At 47.2% G+C, this 15,971-nt stretch overlaps 1 protein-coding gene and 1 long non-coding RNA gene across 2 annotated transcripts; both read left to right on the top strand.

Annotated features, from left to right (window-relative positions):
- The first annotated feature begins 8,740 nt into the window (after positions 1-8,740).
- Positions 8,741-9,335, top strand: LOC127330742 (uncharacterized). The gene is made up of 3 exons (XR_007869410.2): positions 8,741-8,872; positions 8,952-9,062; positions 9,164-9,335. It is a non-coding gene; the product is annotated as an uncharacterized lncRNA (long non-coding RNA).
- A 1,796-nt stretch (positions 9,336-11,131) lies between these two features.
- LOC127336591 (uncharacterized) lies at positions 11,132-15,669 on the top strand. The gene is made up of 7 exons (XM_051363421.2): positions 11,132-11,431; positions 13,386-13,460; positions 13,557-14,094; positions 14,173-14,558; positions 14,861-15,063; positions 15,171-15,324; positions 15,404-15,669. Exons 1-7 carry the CDS (start codon positions 11,132-11,134, stop codon positions 15,533-15,535), a joined length of 1,788 nt encoding a protein of 595 aa, XP_051219381.1. The 3' UTR covers positions 15,536-15,669.
- Positions 15,670-15,971: the final 302 nt, after the last annotated feature.

The raw sequence follows: 15,971 nt of genomic DNA, 5'->3' as shown, positions 1-15,971 counted from the left end.
GTATTGCTTTCCTCTCTTCTTCACATGCACAAGAGGTGTTCGATGAAATGCTTAAGTGGATTTGCCACTTGAGTTTACACAAATCAAGCCACACTTAACTTGCTTTTTTCTTCTTCATCGAGGTTAACAACTTTATCCTTTTCATCTGCAATTGATAAAATGCATGTGTATATATACATCGTGATGTTCTGTAATGGTTTTGATCAGCTTAATTATATCATGCAGATGAATCGGCAATGGATGTACATTGACCGGCGGTTTGACGAGTTCACTGCGGGCCTGGATAATTTTATGGCCATGGCGGAGGCAAACAAACATGGTGGCTTCATGTATTGTCCATGTGTGGACTGCAAGAATACCGTAAATTACGCTCACTCGAGTCTCATTCACAGCCACCTTCTGCGATCCGGTTTCATGCCCAGTTACTATTGTTGGACCAAGCACGGAGAAAGAGGGGTTATGATGGAAGACAATGACGAAGAGGAAGAGGATGATGACGGTTATCCCAATTTCCCTGAATACGATGATACTGCAGAAGGCAATGAAGACAATGAAGTAGAAGATCAAGAGGCACCGGATGAGCTCTTGATGATGATCTTGGCCGGGCCATTGCTGATGCAAGGAGAGAATGTGAAACTGAAAAGGAAAGGTTGGCCTTCGACAAGATGATAGAAGATCACAACAAATTGTTATACCCAACTTGCGAAGATGGCCATAAAAAGCTAGGCAAAGACACCGGAATTGTTAGAATGGAAGGCGAAGAACGGTGTCACCGACTCAGGATTTGGAAAGTTGCCGACAATAATTAAGAGGAAGCTTCCAAGGGGTAACGAATTGCCCGCCGATGCGTACGAAGCGAAGAAGATTGTCCGCCCTCTAGGATTAGATGTGCAAAAGATACATGCATGCATTAATGACTGCATCCTCTACCGCGATGAGTACGAGAATTTGGATGCATGTCCGGTGTGCACCGCATTGCGGTATAAGATCGTACGAGATGACCTCTGGTGATGTTGAGGGCGAGCGCCCAGAAGAGGGTTCTGCCAAGGTTATGGGGTATGCTCCTATAATACCACGGGTGAAACGCTTGTTCGTAAATAAAGAGCATGCTAGGTTGTTGCGATGGCACAAAGAAGACCGTAAGAAAGACGTGATGTTGAGGCACCCTGCTGATGGCTCCCAATGGAGAAAAATCGATAGAGAGTTCCCAAACTTTGCACAGGATGCAAGGAACTTATGGTTTGGTCTAAGTACAGATGGCATGAATCCTTTTGGAGAGCAGAGCTGCAGCCATAGCACCTGGCCTGTGACTCTTTGTATATATAACCTTCCTCCTTGGTTGTGCATGAAGCGGAAGTTCATTATGATGCCAGTGCTCATACAAGGCCTGAAGCAACCCGGGAACGACATTGATGTGTACCTGAAGCCATTAGTTGAAGAACTTCTACAGCTGTGGTCTCTAGCAGGTGTACGTGTGTGGGACGAGCACAAGCAGGAGGAATTTAACCTAAGAGCGCTGCTTTTCGTAACCATCAATGACTAGCCTGCTCTTGGTAACATTTCAGGACAGTCAAACAAGGGATACAATGCATGCACGCACTGTTTACATGAGCTCGAAGGTGATTATTTGGAAAAATGTAAGAAGGTCGTGTACCTGGGGCATCGTCGATTTCTTAGGCTTACCCATCCCGTAAGAAAGAAAGGCAAGCATTACAACGGTGAGGCTGATCACCGGAGGAAGCCTCTTCATCGTGATGGTGTTGATATATTTGGTATGGTCAAGGATCTAGATGTAATATTTGGAAAGGGTCCTGGCGGACGGTCTGTTCCGAATGACGATGCCGGACACGCGCCCATGTGGAAGAAGAAATCTATATTTTGGGATCTACCCTATTGGGAAGTCTTAGAGGTCCGCTCTTCAATCGATGTGATGCACGTGACGAAGAATCTTTGCGTGAACCTGCTAGGCTTTCTGGGCGTGTACGGGAAGACAAAAGATACACCAGAAGCACAGGAGGACCAGCAACGTAGGAAAGACCCCAAAAAACTGCATGAGAGAGTTAAAGGACGTCATTACTCCAGCTACGCTCTTACAAAAGCAGAGAAGGAAATATTTTTTGAATGTCTGAGCAGTATCAAGGTCCCGTCTGGCTTCTCCTCCAATATAAAGGGAATAATAAATATGGAGAAGAAAACATTCCAGAACCTGAAGTCTCATGACTGTCACGTGATAATGACACAGTTGCTTCCGATTGCATTGAGAGGGCTTCTACCGGAAAATGTTCGACTGCCCATTGTGAAGCTATGTGCATTCCTCAATGCAATTTCTCAGAAGGTAATAAATCCAGAAATTCTACCGAGGTTGCAGAATGATGTGGTCCAATGTCTCGTTAGTTTTGAGCTGGTGTTCCCACCATCCTTCTTCAATATTATGACACATCTCCTCGTTCACCTGGTCGATGAGATTTGCATTCTCGGTCCTGTGTTTCTACACAATATGTTCCCCTTCGAGAGGTTCATGGGAGTCTTAAAGAAATATGTTCATAACCGTGCTAGGCCAGAAGGAAGCATCTCCAAGGGCTATGGAACAGAGGAGGTCATTGAATTCTGTGTTGACTTTATTCCTGACCTTAAGCCGGTTGTACCCACTAGCCGGGACTAAAGGTTACCCACACGTCCTTATCCCACCGACAGTTTTGTTAGATGACACAAAAAAGGATCTTTAGTCCCGGTTGTACCCACCAGCCGGGACTAAAGGTTACCCACACGTCCTTATCCCACCGATAGTTTTTGGCGCCACTGCGTTCCCGCCTATTTTTCTTCCCGCGCTTTCCACTGCTTCCCGCCTCCGTCCTCCCGCCATTTTTTCACTATATATATGTTGGCTTGGCCTCCATTTACATATCACATCTAGACTCATATCTGCAAACCTCATCACCAGGTCACATGGCTTCCATCGTATCTCTAACCCTCCGGGAGGCGGAGGCGCTTTGCGCGTCGAACTACCCCTGCCCGCCGGGCTACCGCGTCCCTACCGGCTGGTTGCTGAGCGTCGGAGGAGTACCGGTCCCTCCTGTCCCTCTAGGTGTGGCGCGCGAGATGGCCATCACGAACCACTACTACTTCGAGCTCACGCCAGAGCAGCGGAGGAATCCCCAGTGGCATCCCGACTACAACCCGACTTGGGAAAGCTTCTTCATCAATCGGCGTGAGAGGGCGCTCGCCAGGCACGAGGAGGGCGGCCCGCCTCCTTCGAACTTCAACGAGGCCGGCCGTCGGCTGTGGTGGCGCGACCGGACTCTCCAGGGCGTCATGGCCCACCGTGGCCCCCGCCTGCGCTACCCTCAGTCCCAGCCCACGCGTGCTCTCCCGCCGAGGTTTGACTACCGCGACCCCGATGCCAGCGACGATGATGACGGCGACTACGACGACTACAGTGGCGAGTACTATAGGGCTAGGCACGAGTATGACTGAATGACTCGAATAGTCGAATCTGGCCATGTATCTTAATTAATTTTCAGTTGAGCTAGGCACGAGTACTATAGGGCTAGGCACGAGTACTATCTGGCCATGTATCTTAATTAATTTTCAGTTGAGTTCTGTACATTCCACATGTAATCTGGCGGGAAACTTTTCGCATCATCAGCGTCTGCCACAACGACTTTATTGAAAATACAATTAAAATAGATAAACAACTAGTCTAGTCGATCTACTCGTCGTCGGAGGTTGTCTCGGTCCAAATGTCGTCCCACCGAGGGTGAGCCGGAAGCCACCGGCGCGCATCTCGGCGTAGAACCTACCGTTCGGACATGGCGGTGGCGGTGGTGACGGTGGCCTGTACATGGCGATGGCGGTGGTGGGCAGTACACGGCGGTGGCCCGTACATGGCGGTGACGGTGGTGGCCAGGCGGTGGCGGTGGCGACGGTGGCCTGTACATGGCGGTGGCGGTGGTGGGCAGTACACGGCGGTGGCCCGAACATGGCGGTGACGGTGGTGGCCAGGCGGTGGCGGTGGCGACGGTGGCCAGTACACGGCGGTGGCGACGGTGGCCAGTACACGGCGGTGGCGACGGTGGCCTGTACATGCATGGCGGTGGCGGCGGTGGACACGTGTGGCAGTGCGGTGGCTTTTTTTTCATTTGAAATAAGGCGGGAATGAAACTTTTTTTAAAAAGTGGCCTTTGGACCCGGTTTGTATTACAAACCGGGACTAAAGGCCTTTTTTGCGCGCGCAGCGAAAACGCAGCAAAAATGGCCTTTAGTCCCGGTTTGTATTACAAACCGGGACCAAGGTTTTGGTCCCGGTTTGTATTACAAACCGGGACCAAAGGGGGAGGAGTATAAAAGACAGGACTTCGTCTCCGCGGCGATCAATCCCGCGGAGACGAAGCGCTGAGCGCCGCCAGGCTGCCCAACCGCCACACCCACGCGAAATCGCCGCCGCCGCTGTCGCTGCCGCCACCGCGCGCCCGCGCCCGCCGTCTCCGCCGCGCCGTGCGCTGCCGCCCTCCGCCTCCTCCCCCACGCGCCCGCGCGCCTCTCGCGCGCCCGCGCGCCTCTTCCGGCCTCCACCGCGCGCACGCTCGCGTGTCCCGCCGCCGCGCACGTCGCCTCCGCCGCCGCTTGCGCCACCGGCTGCGCCGCCATCAAGCGCCTCCTCTCTCGCGCTGCCATCTCCGCCGTAAGAGCCGCCGCCCCACCCGCCCTTTTCTTTTTTTTTTTTTTTTTTTTTCTTTTTTAGTCATTTTTTTAGATTAGTTTGTTAGGTTAATTAGTTAGAAACAATATAGTTAGAAAAATTAGTTAGTAAAATTAGAAACAATAGTTAAGTTAGAAAAATTAGTTAAAACAATAGTTAGAAAATTAGTTAGTAAAATAGTTAATTAGTTTAGTTACAAAATAGATGATTGTAAATTAGTACATAATTTGATTTAAATTAGTTACAAAAATAGTTAGTAAATTAGTTACAAAAAAATTAACAAAATAGATTCATTTATGTCGGCGCCGCCCCCCGCGCGCGCCGACGACTTAGACCGTGGCGGTGTCGAGTCCGTAGCGGTGCCGCCGCGACATAGACTTAGGGTCGCGAAATAGAGAAAGAGCGAGCGAGGAGGAGCGCCGAGTCCGTGGCGGTGCCGGTACTGCCGGCGCCCCTGCCGACGCCCCCAAAACATGGTCATTCAATTCCCGCTACCGCTCCCGCTGTCGTTCCCGACCCCCGATCCGGATCGATCGATCCGGGGTCGTGGAACGCGGCGTTAGTACAAAAGTAGTGAAGTTTTTTATTTAGCACAATATCATGTTTTTTATTTATATTAGTACATATATGATTTGTTTTCGTAGCTACGATGCCGCGACAGCCGCCGCGCCATGGTCTGACTCTTCTAGAGGAGATGGAGCAGATGGGGGAGGTCCGGGACTGGGCTCCGCCGGGGTGGCACTGGGAGGTCTTAGCTTCCGGGTCGCGCACCTTGGTGCGGAATCCGGGTCCCGTTGTCGACCTGGATATTCTTTGGTGGAGGTCTTATGGGCCACGGTCGTTTCAGAGGGAGCCGGCCCCGCCGGAGGAGGTAGCTCAGCGCATTGAAGCGGAGGACCAGCACGTTCGCCGTTACATGTACGCGTTAGACAACATGTATAGGACCGGATGGAGCGTTATGCGGGGATCTCATGTTAGCTATGCTCCCGTTGTTGTTCCGTGGCTTTGGGGGTACACCCAGCGCGGCTCAGGACCCGGTCGGCGCCCTCTAGGACCCGGTCTGCGCGGTTGAGTGGTTGTAGTAGTGATTGATATGTATTAGGGTTAAATAAACATGAACCCGATCTATGTATGCATGTAATCGCAGATTCGCTTTCAGCACTATATTATCGATCCTTAGTTAAGAACTACATATGTAACTCCATTTTCAGTTTTCTGCATTATCCTTAATTTGATCATATGATGGTTCCTATGTATAGCTTGCAGGTCGTTGTAGAAAGCATGGACAGAGATGAAATTCAAGAAAATTTCATGGAGGAACTCATAGCAAACGGTACTCTGGATGATCGCGACGACGACGTTATTCCAGATGATGGCGGTGACGATGTCACCGCAACTTATTTGAATGACTCCGGTGAGGGAGCGGAGAATATTGAGGAAGAAGATCCTAGTGGCGCCGGTGAGGAACAAGATCATCATAATGGCTCCCGAACTGTAGTTATCACCGAGGTATATAAATTAATTAAGCCGATGTTGATCGACTAGATGCATTAACTAATTAAATTGTACTGACTATGAATTATTTCTTTTTTAGCCCTCCGGATCGAGCACTTCTTCTGTAAAGTCGAGGAAGCGAGGCCCGGCCAAAAAGTTGGATGACGGTGTTAGGCACGACATCACCCACATCGAAAAGGATGGTAAACCGATTGCTCCAGAGAAAGGTGCAAAGGCATTTATAGCTCAATGCGGAGTGCTTGTTAGGGACCACGTCCCGATCACCGTTCGAGAATGGCACAAGCCGAAGGGACTAGTGCTGTCTGCAGAGGAAGAAGCTCAAGTTCTTTATATCGATGATGTAGCCAAAAACAGCATTATGAACAAGCTCATGTCACATTTCAACATAGTACCCGAAGAGGGGGGTGACGCTGAAAAGGCCAAGATGGAGCAGGCCCTCCGCGAGTTTGGCAAGAAGAAGATAGCTGAACTATTCAAGCACCACAGGAAAAGATTGCGCCGCCTTATCAAGGTAAAGAAGACTCCGGACAGTGAGAAGGTAAAAAATCACTGGGACGAATTCGTGAAGTACAGCACGGAGTCAGAAGAATTTAACAGAAGGTAGTAAATAAATAAGTCAAATGATTCGTTGAAGCTATATCACCAAATTCTGGTCCGGTGGATACAGGGCTAACCGTCCTAAGTGGCAGGCAGGCGAGGCGGAACCGACCAAAAAGGGATCAGATTAGGGACACACGGTTGGATCGAACGGTGCAAGGAGTGGTTCTACGGGATTGGGGGAACGTTGGATCCAGAAACAGGGAAGTGCATCTATAAGAAAGCTCATCTGAAGGTTCCCATTGATGCCCTGGAAAGAGCACATAGGGACGTGGAGGCGGGGTTGTTCTAGCCCGAAAGAGAGAACGATGAGCTGACACGCGCCCTTGGGAACAAAGAACACGCCGGACGAACACGAGGCACAGAAGGCTCCGTTCCGTGGAAGTATGGCTTTCCTGCGGAAAGGAAGAGATTTCCTGATAAAAGCCATGAGAGGAGGAAGGCAAGGGAAACAGACCGCCTGGCTAACTTAGAGGAGGGTATGAGCACCATGAAAGCCCAATTAACCATGGTAACCCAAGTACTTACATCTCAGATGGCTCAGGGGCAGGCTGTAGATCCTGCATTGCTCAATGCCCTCGCCCCGCTGCAATCTCAACCACACCGGAAAAGCAGCGTGGCTTCCTCTCAGCGAGTGGATAATGATGATGATGATGACCAGGTGGTCGAGCCTCCTCGCTACCCCCGTGGATGATCTCACTGAAAGCCGTCCTTGTGAGCTGCATGTTAAAGTTTTCAACCTATCCTTCAAGGCGGCGGTCGGCATCCTCTTACCTACAAGGTCTTACCATTGCCGTCCGGTCCAAGACGACTTTGTTGTTGTGATGGTGGATGAAGTGTTGAGAGATTATGAGGGGTTGGTGCTTGAGCACCCTGCAGTGAAGATGGGGAAATCAAAGAACCGGGAGAAGCCCGTAGAACCACCGTGCAATGGCGGAAGGAGAACATTGTGTTTCCAGTGAGAAGGCAACAAGCGTGCCACCTCCGCCTCCTCCGCCACCTGTGCGGTCTCCTCCGCGTGATGATTCTCCTCTGCGCGATGATGATTCCCCTATCCATGACCAGTCTCCTCCGCGTGAAAATACTCCGCCGCCTCCTCCTCCTCGTCAGAGACTCCGCCGCCTCCACCTAAGCAAAAGAGGAAGCGGTCCGCGGCACCTCCTACAGCTCCGAAGAGATCATCAACTCCAATGAGGGCACAGACTCCGTGAGTTGTTACCACATGAGCAGATCGAAGAGCAAAAGGCGTTTCTTGCGCCGAGGAAGATGTTTATTCCACCGCATGACGGTGAAGCACTTTGCCGAGACGAGAATGAAGAGACCTGAGCTGAGAACTGATTATGACCGCTCTCTTGGACAGTCCTCTAGAGCGAGCAAAGAAGCAAAAAGTCGCCCAGCTTGGACAAGCAGACATTCAGGCCGTACCCCACTTCATCGTGGAGCCCTATCATGATCCGGAGACGGCATCGATGATCGAACGGGCGGCTAGAGCTCGTGGAGCATCGGTTGAGTACGAAGATTACTATCCAACGGCTCAAGTGGTAAACAAGTATAGATACGGATCTGATCTCGTCAAACACAGCGAGCTCGCGCGTCTAGGGACTCGGATGCGAAGGTTGCATGAATGGTACCTGAAAGCCTGTCGAAGAGGTGATGCCTACCTCACGGTGTATCTTAGAGATGAGCATTACTTCCGGAAAGACGAGATAAACCTTGAGTTAGAAGAAGCTGTTTCAGTTATTCAATCAAGACGCCCTCGACAAAGCTGTCATCGATTGCTACCGCTGTAAGTGATTTATTTGTGTAATTAAGTTTGTAGCTCATTCATTTGCACTAACAATTATCCTCATTATATTCTTTGTGTACGCTATACATTTAATTATGCAGAATGAAGAAGCTGGAATACAAAAGAGGCAAGCTCCTATCGCTGGGGTTCATAGACCCAAACACAGTTCATGAAGTTACGGTTCGAGACTTCGCCAAGGACACAGAGGACAACATCGTAATGTTTTTAGAGAAGCAAGCAGACAAAGAGGATATATTCTTTCCCTACAACTTCAAGTGAGTGTTATATATAACATACATTATGCTTGTGCACCTTCCACTTTATTCTCGTAATCATTGAGCTATGCTTGTGCAGTTTCCACTTTATTCTCCTAATCATTGATCTTCACCTTGGAGTCGTAAAAGTCATGGACTCGAAACGTAAAGAATATGCGGAATGGGCGGACATGGCTGCCATCCTCCAGAGGTAGTTTCAATCAATTTCGTATTGGCATCTTCATCTGCTCTAATTCGAAGATATCATCAACTAATCAATTACTCATTTACTCATTATTTTTTGCCGGGCAGGGCTTGGAAACGGTTCATCAATACTGTTCCGGGTAAATGGAAACCGGAGCTTACATTTGAAGATTACCCTGTAAGTAGTACTATATATATAGCTATGTCCGTGAAACTTTATATATGATATTTACTTTCAATACGATGCTTGATTATTAGTTTGATCGAACTATTTTTTCGTAAAGTGTATGAGGCAGGAACAAGGGAATAACTTATGTGGATACATGCGTGACATGGCCTGTCCCAAGGGTGGGGATGCCCGTATACACCACACTCGTGTACGATAACAAAATTTCACAATTAATCTTAATTAGTACCATCTATTGTATTGAGTTCCATTCATATATTGATCTCCTTTTTTAAATATAGATGACACGCCTGCGGGACACTCTCATAACAGCGGATCAAATAAAAGCAATTCAAGAGGAAATCGCGGGATTCTTTATTACCGAGGCCCTTACCCCAGGTGGAGAGCACTATCGGCAGATCGTGACGGGGGAGGATATTCGTCGAGGAGATGTTGTATTGTAAATTGCATGCATTACGTGTACTGTGTTGACTATGTCGTGTACTGTTGACGATGTCTATATATATTCATGACGATTTTTTGTGGTTTCTTGAATGATATATATGCATTGCTGAAACTCTGCCCTGCCGCGGCAAAGAAACGCTGGTACAGCCTAAATCTGTGCCGCGGCAGAGAAATAGCAATTCTCTGCCGCAGCAGAGAAACCTAGGCCCGGTTCGTACCACGAACCGGGACCAAAGGCCTTCCACCGCGAGCTCCCTGGCCGCACCACGTGTCGAGGCCTTTAGGCCCGGTTAATCTTTGAACCCCCTTTAGTCCCGCCTAATTGGTCCCGGTTCGGGAACCGGGACTGAAGGCCCAAATGGACCGGGCCTATTGCCCCTTTTTCTACTAGTGTTAGGTGTATATGCTTCCTTTGTTTTAAAATACATCTTCGATATATTTTAAGATATAAAAAAATTCCAAACGAAAATTGCATGTGTACGTCTTCACATGCTACGTGGGCACAAAGTTTTTTTTATGAAAAATCGATTGTCAACTTGTCATTTAGGATATGTAAAAAGAGACAAATTTTGATGCTAAAAACAAAGCTTTTTGTGAGACATGTTTTGTAATTTTTACATCGACCACCAAAAAATATCATTTTGTTCACGAAACTGTGTGAACGGCACATAAATTGTCAAGGTGTACACAAATTGTTTTTTCAATATTTTTGATAATTAGAAATATGTTTTTTGGGTGTGGATGGACCATATGCACCGGAAGCCAAATTGAATTTCCAAAATTATATGTATTCTTACTTGGTGCGTTAACCAAGAATAATGAAGTACCCAGTTTAGAAAGACAAGATAGTAAAGTTCTCCGTTAACACAATTGTAAGGGCTTAGAGCATATCCAACAAAGGGTGTAAAATAGGGTATCTAGAAACTGTTTTAGTCACCAGTTTTTGAGATTCACGACACGTTAGGGCACCCATACTATGATATGATGAAAATAGAGCGGCAATAAAATTTCAGATGACAGTAAAATAGGGTCTCAAACTTGTGTCTTTTCTCCAAAATTGAAAACATATATGAAACAAGTAATATCAACTAATCTTGAATGAATGTAAACAAAATAAAACATAATATCACTTAATATCACTTAATCTTGAATGAACGAAACAAGTAATATCAACTAATAAACTATTTGTGCTTGTGTGCGTGTGAGTACGCTAGCACACACACAAATCAACACACATACACACACTTCTGAACGAGCCCTTTTTGAAGATAGTCGTGCACATTGAAATCTCTAATGTCAGCGTGATCGTTCAGTACCCAAATAGGTCCACGTGAGTACCATACCGTGATCGTTCAGTACCCGAATATGTCAGCGTGAGTTTTTCCGGCGAGAATACGCACTGTCTAGCCGACACAAACGAGTTCTCGATCGCGAGTGCACTCGCCATGGCAGCAGCTTCGACGTCCCTCGGCACCTCGTCGCCGCGGACACTGGAACCAAACCGTGAACCCAGCACAAGATTCACAGCCGAGGCATCCTCGTCGAGCGCCATGGACTCGAGGCCGGTGTGGCGTGATCTGGATGGCGAGGAGGACGTGGTCGACCTGGACTCCCCGTGGGCGGCGGTGGCTGAGGCGGAGTCAAGGCTGGAGGAGGCCGCCTCGGCGGCGGAAGCTCGCTGTTGCGCTGAGGATGAAGCTGGGGTGGATGATATACAAGACAACCTGAAGCGACAGGAGGACGAGGTATGGTGCACACCAATCTAACTGACTAAATTGGAAAATTGTACTGATTTTATGATCTTGATCGGATCCATGATGTGATCCTAGTCGCAATGTTGTCTGCCTGCTGTTCTTAGGATTGCGATGCCGAGTTGGATGTGAGTTTGTGTTATGCTCATGATGATTGCCAAAATAATTCTCAAAAATAGAAGACGCTCCTCCTAGAAAATTGATGCTGAGTAGGTCATGGTTCATGAAAAATCCCGTCCAATATGCATGTACATGCAAGTCTTGTCCAATATACTCTCGTATACTATAATACCAAGAAATTCATTACTCTCCTTTTGTTCTAAAAATATGTGCATTTAACATGTATATTTGGTAAAAAAAAATTGGCATTCTCTCCAAGGCTCCAATCTATATTACTTTTCACTTTTCATAAATCTGCCACAAATAATATGGATCAGAGGGAGCATATAAATTTGTGAAAAAATTCCATAAGATCTTTTTTTCCAACCGGGCTTCGCATCCCTTTTCATTTAAGCAAAACAGATTTACACTAGAAAGAAAAGAAGAAGAGAGTAAGAAGCCAATTGGAGCAATAAAAAGAAACTCACTGTGTGATGCTTATCTCGAGCATCCACTACGGGACAAAAAACCTAATATCACTAGAAAACTATATAACAAGTACCAGATGCTTCTTCTTATTACAAATCAAGCAGGGAAAAGTTCCGAGCAACAAAACATAACACTTCAGATCATGCACACAAGAGGCCTATAACAAAAAATCGCGTGCATATAAAACAGAATTAAAGGTAATTATTTGTTCGTGGATTTTTTCAAAGGGTATTAAAAATACCAACCAATCTAAAACTTGTATACAACTAAAGGATTACAAACAAGTAACTAGGAAAGTGCACTGTTCTTATCTGTAGTGGGCTAGAAAATCATGAAAGATGATTAAATCTTAGGGACAAACAAGTACTGTTTCTTCTAACTTGCGTTTTATGCATTCTAAAAAAAACTTGTGTTTTATGCATTTGCCACGAGTGGCAGTGGCACATAAATTTACTTTTTTGAATACCGAAATTACCCTCTCCTCGCCAAAACTCCACTTCAATTCGCCCACTCTGGCAAGGTTTTTTTTCTCGGTAGGCAAAAAATATCGGTGGCCACCGGTATTACGGTATTTCGGAAATTTCGGAAATACCGGCCGAGATTTGTCAAACTAACTCACTATTTTGTTCAAAATTTATATAAAAAATTTAAATTTGACCAAATTATTTAAATACCGGAGAATTTCGTTCGGTATTTATTTTTCACGGTGGTAGCCGGTAAACTGGTTTTCGCCGAAATCTCGGAAATTCCGGCCGAGAAAAAAACCCTGCTCTGTTTGGACCGAGGCAGACCCAGGTCACGGCGGGTGGAACTGGTACTGGAGGCGGATGGGGGCGCCGCCGGCCGCCTTTCTTAGTTCTTACTGTGCGCCGGAGGGGCTGGAGGCGCGCAGCCCAATCCCACCCCTCGCTGACCTCTCCCTCCTGCACACTGTCTGCGGCAGTGTAGCTAACTTGGTTCCAGCGGGTGTCCACTGACCAGGCCTATGAACTTGGACTTGGAACGGGAGCGTGTTCCCCTCCAGCCTCGAGATGGTAGTAGTCTCGTCACTGCGTGTGCGTGGTACTCCTAATGACTATTGATTGCCTCCATAACTGTGCAGTACGAGTGTGGCTGGATTTGCGAGGAGTACTATGTTCTGCATCTATACAGGGAACATGTTTCTATTCACTTCATCAGTTGTACTCTTGCTATGTAGATAAGAAATTGGGCTCTTATTCAGTAAGTTTACAAGTAATTTTCTGTTTCATGTTTTAGACAGTGGCTAGGACGATTACATGTACTCCCTCCCTCTCATGATGAAAGTTTGTCAAAATTTAGATGTAATTGTTTACTCACATGATCTCGTCGTTCACTGCAGCTACTGGCATTGGAAGCAATATATGGAGACGACCTTGTTGAATTTCAGAGCAAAACAGGGCTCCGCTATTTTCAGGTTTCTAGCTCAGCCCATCATTTCTACTTCATGTCTTATTGGATGGTGATGATCCGGGTTTAATGGTTTCTCCATTTTCTGTTTCCTGGATTACAGATTTACATACGTTATGATTTGCCTGACGGCGCTAAAGTGTGCGCTAAGTTTTCTTCAGCCAATGGAGACGGAGAATGTCCTTATGATTGCGCAGAGCAACATGAGGATAAACAAGATGACTTCTACTCATGCAACCTTGAGCGCCTGCCCCCTTTGATATTGACATGCTTGCTTCCGCAGTCCTATCCTAGCAAAGACCCCCCGTATTTCACCGTCACCGCTAAATGGATGGATGGGCCTAATGTTTCTAAGCTCTGTGAAATACTTGACACCATCTGGGCAGAGCTGCCGGGGCAAGAAGTGGTGTATCAATGGATTGAGTGGATACGCAGTTCTTCGTTGCCACACCTCGGGTTCGATAACAAAATAACGTTGGGTCCAGATATTTCTACACAGAAGGGAGATAAACGTGCGATCTCGAGAAGCCTCTCATTGGTGTCTGTAATCCCTTCAATTCTCAGCTACAGTAGTAACAAGTGCAATCAAATTTTTCTTGAGGATCTCCACATGTGCATGATTTGCCTCAACCAGAGTAAAGGTAAGGCTTTTGTAAGTTGAATTAGTCTCGTAGCAGTTCATCCTTCCCGTGGACTAACTTTAATTTTGAAACAATTAGGTTCAAACTTCATCAAGCTTCCGTGTGAGCATATGTTTTGTTTCAAGTGCATGGAGACCTTATGCAGGATGCATGTGAAGGAAGGTACTTTGTTCCAGTTGGTATGCCCTGACACTAAGTGCAGTGCTTCAATTCCACCGTATTTGTTGAAGAGGCTTCTCGGCGAGGAAGAATTTGAACGCTGGGATAAGCTTACGCTTGAGAAAGCATTGAACTCGATGTCAGACGTGGTCCACTGTCCAAGGTGTGCAATCAGTTGTGTGGCAGATGAATATAGCAATGCGCAATGCCAAAAATGTTTCTTGGTATTCTGCTCGCTGTGCAAGGACCCACGCCATCCAGGGAAGCCGTGTCTAACTCTGGAAGAGAAGTTCCAGCGACATCAGGTAGAAATGCATCTAAGATCCCTGATGTTCTTGGACCGGTGGAGACTGAGACTGTAGATTATTTATTTTGCAAACTTGTATTTACAGTCATTTTGTAGTCAGGGCCGGAGTACCCTCCACAAAACGTCTTGTGTTTCGTATGTTGGTAAATCCTTCAAACATACAATATGCATTTGATCTGCAACCTGTCATAGATCTTTGGAGAGTGTCATACGCTTTTGGCACCTCTTTTTTGCGTTTACGTACCATATTTACTGCTGGAGAATAATTCCTGTCTGTTGCCTTTCAATTTATGTCTGCAGGCATCAGGCAAGATGGCCGCAAGGGGGATGGTGGAGGAAATGCTGAGCTTACAAATGCTTTACAGTGATGCTAGATCATGTCCCAAATGTAGAATGACCATCAGCAAAACTGAAGGATGCAATAAAGTGGTGTGTATCAGCTGTGGTCAGGCATTCTGCTTCATCTGTGGCAAGGCTATCATCGCTGGCTATTCCCATTTCGAGTATGTCAGTCTTATCTATCTAGGGTCTTTTTTTTAATAAAAAGAAAACAATGGTCGGGAATCTAGGCTTACTTACATTTATGCATATATGTTTTGACAAACTACAGACGGAACTGCGACCTCTACGAGGAGAAAGAAAAGGACACAACAGATTGGCGGAAGAAATTGGATCAGCTAGAAGCTAGAAACCGGCGACGAGCTCAAAGTCAACCGGTAGGCAGTACTGTAAAATGTCCGAAATGCCGTCTAAAGATTCACAAGGTAATGAACCCTATCTTTTCAATCTGCAATTTTTTTTTTTTGTCTCTACTGCATCTAACCAATGGCCACATGCATCCAGGCTAATGAAAAATATATTTTCTGCTGGTCGTGTCAAGCCAGCTATTGCACGTTGTGCAGAAAGGAGGTCCAGTTTAGTGGGTTTCGGAGCGAGCACTGGGGTTCACCGCAGTGCGTGGGGATAAAGTTCTAGCGCAAAATGTCCGTTCTTACAATTTTGCAGAATAAGTTACAGTTTGTAGATTAGGACTTCTATTTTTGTTTAAAAAATGAAACGGAGGCAAAATAATTGTTGTGTCTTGAGTTTCTGATGAGTTGATTATAAGCAAGGTTGGGTGAAAACGAAATACTCACCAACCCCGCGTCGCCCGAGCTCGGGCGACACGGGGAACCTCGCCGCCGCAGTCGCTCTGGCCCTCACCCTCCTCTCCCCTGCCTCGCCGCCGCTGGAGAGGGCGCCGGCGAAGCCGCGCGCGCTCCAAGGATGGTGGCGGCGGCGCGTTTTTTGCTCCCCCCGAGGTTCTCGCGCGAAGGTCTGCAGGCGGCGAGGTGGCGGTGGTTCCGCGGGTCGAGCTGGCGGCGCTGGGGGCTGCTGGGTGTGCGGCGCGGAGGGAGGTCGGCGGAGGCTG

The sequence above is a fragment of the Lolium perenne genome, chromosome 2, assembly GCF_019359855.2.
Source record: "Lolium perenne isolate Kyuss_39 chromosome 2, Kyuss_2.0, whole genome shotgun sequence".
Taxonomy (NCBI): Eukaryota; Viridiplantae; Streptophyta; class Magnoliopsida; order Poales; family Poaceae; genus Lolium; species Lolium perenne.
This window is presented reverse-complemented; position numbering and strand designations above follow the sequence as displayed.